Source organism: Triticum urartu, chromosome 1A (genome assembly GCF_056163025.1).
Source record: "Triticum urartu cultivar PI428250 chromosome 1A, HENAU_Tu73, whole genome shotgun sequence".
Taxonomy (NCBI): Eukaryota; Viridiplantae; Streptophyta; class Magnoliopsida; order Poales; family Poaceae; genus Triticum; species Triticum urartu.
The window spans coordinates 74,637,783-74,643,385 of record NC_141873.1 but is presented as its reverse complement, the minus strand read 5'-3'; the positions used below and the strand labels follow the sequence as shown (position 1 = coordinate 74,643,385).

The 5,603-nt window shown below is 50.2% G+C and overlaps 1 protein-coding gene across 1 annotated transcript; it reads left to right on the top strand.

Moving 5' to 3' along the window:
- Positions 1 to 529: 529 nt before the first annotated feature.
- On the top strand, positions 530 to 5,394 carry LOC147990098 (uncharacterized). Its single transcript, XM_087537095.1, has 4 exons — positions 530 to 676; positions 1,215 to 3,137; positions 3,204 to 3,608; positions 4,939 to 5,394. Exons 1-4 carry the CDS (start codon positions 530 to 532, stop codon positions 5,392 to 5,394), a joined length of 2,931 nt encoding a protein of 976 aa, XP_087393221.1.
- The last annotated feature ends 209 nt before the right edge of the window (positions 5,395 to 5,603 follow it).

The following is a 5,603-nucleotide window of genomic DNA, read 5'->3' as shown; positions in this document are numbered from 1 at the left end:
TCGAGTCCCCACCTTCTCCTATCACGAGCACTGGATCAACAGCACCAAGAAGGAGTATCATGTGGAGGTAGTCGTGAGGGCGAACGACTCTCCGACAAGCTGGTTCTTTGAAGGACCCCAGATGGCGACCCTGCTCCTCGTCGTTGAGATTGCTGCACTCAAGGCGCTGACTCGCCTTCGAGATCTTCTGCCAGAGATGGCAAGTGAGCCAGCCACTCGTTACCTGCCTTATCGTAAGGAGGGTGATGACGAGAGCAGCACACCAGCTCCACCCATGGACGAGGGGCTTCCGCTCCGTTTCCAGACCTACTTCAGCTTGTGTGCTGATAGCCTGGCACAACACTTGGCCTCGGAGTCGATGGAGCTTCGGAGGGAACTCCATGAGACCAAGGAACTCCTCCTCCTAGCTCAGACAAAGGCGGACAGGATCAAGAAGGATGGTGCACCCCCTAGATAGCCCGTTGTTGCCTATCGAGGTGGGCGACCCCCACAGGTTACACATGCCAAGGGATCATCCCGGCCACGCCGTATGACGGCGAAGGAATACCGCATCCTCTTCACGGTGCCACCGGTGAAGCAGCGCCGTGTTCAGCTCCTCCACTCCTCCATTCCCTCAAGTGACGAAGATACTGAGACAGATGAAGATGAGGAGGAAGACCCAGAGGAGCCGTACTACGTGACCGAGCATTCCACCACTTAGACTCCGTTCAGGACTAGGATAGGCCAATCCGTAACCCTTAAGGTAGGATAGGTCGTGTACCCATTGTGCGAAGTCGAGTCCATGTAATGGTTCAAATGAAACCATGTTGTGTTATGTTTGCTTTCAACTTGTTTTGATGGAAGTCGCACTTCCTTCGGGAACTTGTAAACGACTACATCGCCCATTTGGTCCTAATGCATGAGTTTGGCCCTTCTGGCCCTTGCTTAACTTAAAATTGTGTCATGCCCACCCCCTCACTAGCCATCCCATCTATATTGCCTTCCCTCATCTTTCCCAATCATGAGACCTTGACCGCTCCAACATGATGCCTGTTGTAACACGTACTGGTGCCTCTACTCAGCAGCAAGAAGCCGGAGTGGGAGCTAGTCAGGACCAAACCCAAGGACAAGCTCCACCACTGCCACCACCTCCGAACATGGACATGGCTCAGCTTCTCCAAGCCTTCCAAGAGGAACGCTAAGCCAACACTGCAGCCCTCCAGATGATTTCCCAGGCTGTCAACCGCCAGCCGGCGGGAAACGGCAATGGACGTTCCACGTTGGCAGAGTTCAAGAAGCATGCACCACCCACCTTCATCAAGACTGTTGAACCCCTGGATGCAGACGACTGGGTCCGCACCATTGAGGACCTGTTGGAACTAGTCGGATGCACTGAAGACCGTGAGAGGGTGGCATATGATGCCCACTGTCTCGGGGGGACTGCTAGAGCTTGGTGGGATGGATTCAAGGTCATGCATGCTGGGCAAAACATCACTTGGAATGACTTCAAGACAGAATTCCGCAAGGCCCATATTCCTTCCGGAATCATGGCCATCAAGAAACGTGAGTTCCGAGCCCTGAAGCAAGGAAGTAGCACCGTCAAGGAGTACATGCAGAAGTTCAGTGTTCTATCAAGGTATGCTCCTGAGGATGTCAGCACTGATGCTGCCAAAAGAGAGCGCTTCATGGAAGGCCTTAACCAGACTCTGCAGTACTCGCTTGTTGTGTGTGACTGCCCAACCTTTCCTGATCTGGTGAACAAGGCACTTATGCTTGAGGACAAGCGACGTGCTTTGGATGATACCCGTAAGCACAAGATGATCAGCAATGGTAGCTCCAGCAACCAGAAGCCTCGCCCATGGCAGCCAGCCCCGGTCAAGCCAACCTATCAGCAGCCAAGAGCCCCTGCACCCCGCACCAACTATCAGCCTCAGCAGTACGCCAACCCCAGCCCAGCTTATAGCAACCCCAGTAACAATGCTGGCAAGAGCAGCAACCCCAACCAAGTCACTTGCTTTGGATGTGGTCAGCCAGGACACTACTCCAAGAATTGCCCCAACAAGAAGCCCGACGCCCCGCGCCCCAATGCGCAGAACCCAGGACAAGGCCGTGGAATGCCACCAAGGAACCAAGCTCCCCGCAACCCGCCCAACAATGGCAAGGGTCGTGTGAATCATGTCACTGCAGAAGAAGCCCAGGAAGACCCGGACGTCATGCTGGGTACGTTCCTTGTCAACTCAGCACCTGCAACTGTCTTGTTTGATTCTGGAGCCACGCATTCATTTGTCACCCAAAAGTTTGCATTAAAAAGTGGCATGACCCCTACACCCCTGAATAACCCTATGGTGGTACAAACCCCCGGAGCAGAGATGAGAGCCAAGATAGGATGTAAAGGAGTCGGGATTGTCATTAATGGGGTAGACTTCCTAGCGGACCTTATCATCTTAAGATCGCAAGGCTTGGATGTGATCTTAGGAATGGATTGGATCATCAAGCACCAAGGCTTGTTAGATTGTGCCAACCGGACTGTCATTGTGACCAATGACCAAGGAGTCGAAGTTAAATTTGCCTCCAACCCCTCCTCTGCTCAAGCCGACCAAGTCAACTATCTGACTAAAGTTGGATTGGAGCAAGTGCCGGTAGTATGCGAATACCCTGATGTCTTTCCTGATGAGCTACCGGGAATGCCTCCTGACCGAGACATTGAGTTCATCATCGAGCTCATACCCGGAGCAGGACCCATCTATAAGAAGCCTTATAGAATGGGATCGGAAGAGTTAGCAGATTTGAAGAAGCAACTGGAAGAGCAGTTGAGGAAGGGATTTATCCGCCCTAGTGCCTCCCCTTGGGGATCACCCGTTCTGTTTGTGGCAAAGAAGGACGGTACTATCCGCTTATGCATTAACTATCGTTCCCTCAATGAAGTTACAATCAAGAACAAGTATCCACTTCCCAAGATTGAAGATATGTTTGATCAACTCAATGGGGCCAAGGTGTTCTCCAAGATCGACCTTAGATCTGGGTACTACCAGCTGAAAATCAGACCCCAAGATATTCCGAAGACGACATTTGTAACCAGATATGGCCTGTATGAGTGCACGGTCATGTCCTTTGGATTGACCAATGCCCCAGCTTACTTCATGTATCTCATGAATAAGGTCTTCATGGAATATTTGGACAAGTTCGTCGTTGTCTTCATTGATGACATTCTTGTCTTCTCGAAGATGGAAGAAGAGCACGAGCAACACTTGAGGAAGGTCCTAGACAAGCTTCGAGAGCACCAACTGTATGCCAAGTTCAGCAAGTGCGAATTTTGGCTGCATGAGGTTGGATTCTTGGGTCATGTTTTGACCGAAGAAGGATTGTCGGTCGATCCCGCTAAGATTGAAGCCGTGACTGAATGGCAATCCCCAAGCAATGTGAAGGAAGTCAGAAGATTCCTCGGAATCGCAGGATATTACCGCAAGTTCGTTGAAGGATTCTCAAGCATTGCCCGACCCATGACTCGGCTCTTGAAGAAGGACAAGAAGTTTGAATGGACGCTGAAGTGCGAAGAGAGCTTCCAGGAGCTGAAGAAGAGACTGACCACCGCCCCAGTTCTGGCCGCACCAGATATACACAAGGAGTTTGTGATATATTGTGATGCGTCAAGAACCGGACTGGGAGGTGTTCTGATGCAAGAGGGCAGAGTCGTAGCTTATCTTTCAAGACAACTACGGCCTCATGAAGAGAACTATGCTACTCATGACCTCGAGTTGGCAGCTGTAGTTCATGCCCTGAAAACATGGTGACATTACCTCCTAGGGAAGCGGTGTGAGATATACACGGATCACAAAAGTGCGAAGTATATTTTCACTCAGAAGGAATTGAATATGAGGCAAAGAAGATGGATAGAGTTGATCAAGGATTATGACCTTAGTGTTCAATACCACCCTGGAAAGGCTAATGTGGTAGCAGGTGCATTAAGCAGAAAGGCTTGTTCCTTGAATGCTATGCTTAAGGACAGGCTACCCGCCTTGTATGTAGAACTTGAAAGCTTCGGGTTGGAACTGGTTGCACCAGGATTCTTAGCTAACCTCGAAGTTAGGCCTACCTTGATAGATGATGTTAAGGAAGCTCAGAAGGGACACGAAAGTATTGAAGGCATCAAGAGGAGATCAAGGCAGGCAAGGCCCCAGGATTCTCAGAGGATGAGCAAGGAATTGTGTGGTTTGGGAATCGCATTTGCGTACCCAACAAGATTGAGCTCAAGAATTTGATCTTGCAAGAAGCTCATGACACCCCGTATTCCATCCACCCCAGAGGAACCAAGATGTATCAAGACCTAAAGGAAAGATTCTGGTGGCATGGCATGAAGAGAGAGATAGCCACTTTCGTCGCTAAGTGTGACATATGCCAAAGGGTCAAAGCTGAACATCAGCGACCCGCTGGATTGTTACAGCCTCTCAAGGTGCCTGAATGGAAATGGGATAAAGTCGGAATGGACTTCATCACTGGATTACCCAGGTCAAATAAGGGACATGACTCCATGTGGGTCATAGTCGACCATTTGACCAAAGTAGCCCATTTCATTCCTGTCAAAACGACTTACAAGGGAAACCAGCTAGCCAGCCTCTACATCAACAGAATCGTAAGCCTTCATGGTGTTCCCAATGAGATTGTGTCAGACTGAGGAACCCAGTTTACCTCAAGGTTCTGGAAGATGTTCCAAGAGGCCATGGGAACAAAGTTGTCCTTCAGCACTGCTTTCCACCCACAGACCGGAGGTCAGACAGAACGAGTGAATCAGATCCTCAAAGACATGCTCCGAGCCTGTGTCTTAACATATGGAGCTAGGTGGGAGATTGCCTCCCTTTCGCCGAGTTCTCCTACAACAACAGTTATCAGTCAAGCCTTCAGATGGCACCATTTGAGGTGTTATACGTATGGAAGTGCCGCACACCCCTCAATTGGTCACAGACCGGAGAAGGACTAGTCTTCGGGTCTGATATCCTCCATGAAGCAGAAGAGCAAGTCCAGCTTGTCAGGGAGCATTTGAAGATTGCCATGTCAAGGCAGAAGAGCTACACTGACTCACATCGTAGAGACATGAACTTCCGAGTTGAAGACCATGTCTATCTCCGGGTCACACCTCTCAAGGGAACCCAGCACTTCCATGTCAAAGGAAAGCTCGCCCCAAGATACATCAGCCCCTTCAAGATCACTGACCGATCAGGAGAAGTGGCTTACCAGTTGGAACTGCCACCTGAACTATCCGATGTGCACAACGTATTCCACATGTCACAACTCCGGAAGTGTCTCCAGGTTGCAGACAAGCCTGATCTTTACAAGGACGTCAATCACCAAGCCATTGACCTTCAGCCTGATTTGACTTACCGTGAGAGGCCCATCTTCAATTTGGATGAGGCTGAGTGATGCACTCGAAGCCGCACCATCAAGTACTTCAAGGTCCAGCGGAGCAACCACACTGAAGCAGAAGCAACCTGGGAACGTGAAGACTACCTTAGATCCGAGTTTCCGTATCTCTTTAAAGTCTAGTTTAGGAATCTCGGGGACGAGATTCTTGTAAGGGGGGTAGATCTGTCACACCCTGCATTTTCTAACCTGTCATTTGCATTATTAAA

Excerpts from the sequence above, each read along its gene's own strand:
- LOC147990098 (XM_087537095.1), top strand. The coding sequence starts at position 530 with ATGACGGCGAAGGAATACCGCATCCTCTTCACGGTGCCACCGGTGAAG. Across the intron at positions 677-1,214 it reads ACCCAGAGGAGCCGTACTAC|GCTGTCAACCGCCAGCCGGC; the intron begins GTGACCGAGCAT and ends ATGATTTCCCAG. Across the intron at positions 3,138-3,203 it reads TCATGTATCTCATGAATAAG|ATGGAAGAAGAGCACGAGCA; the intron begins GTCTTCATGGAA and ends GTCTTCTCGAAG.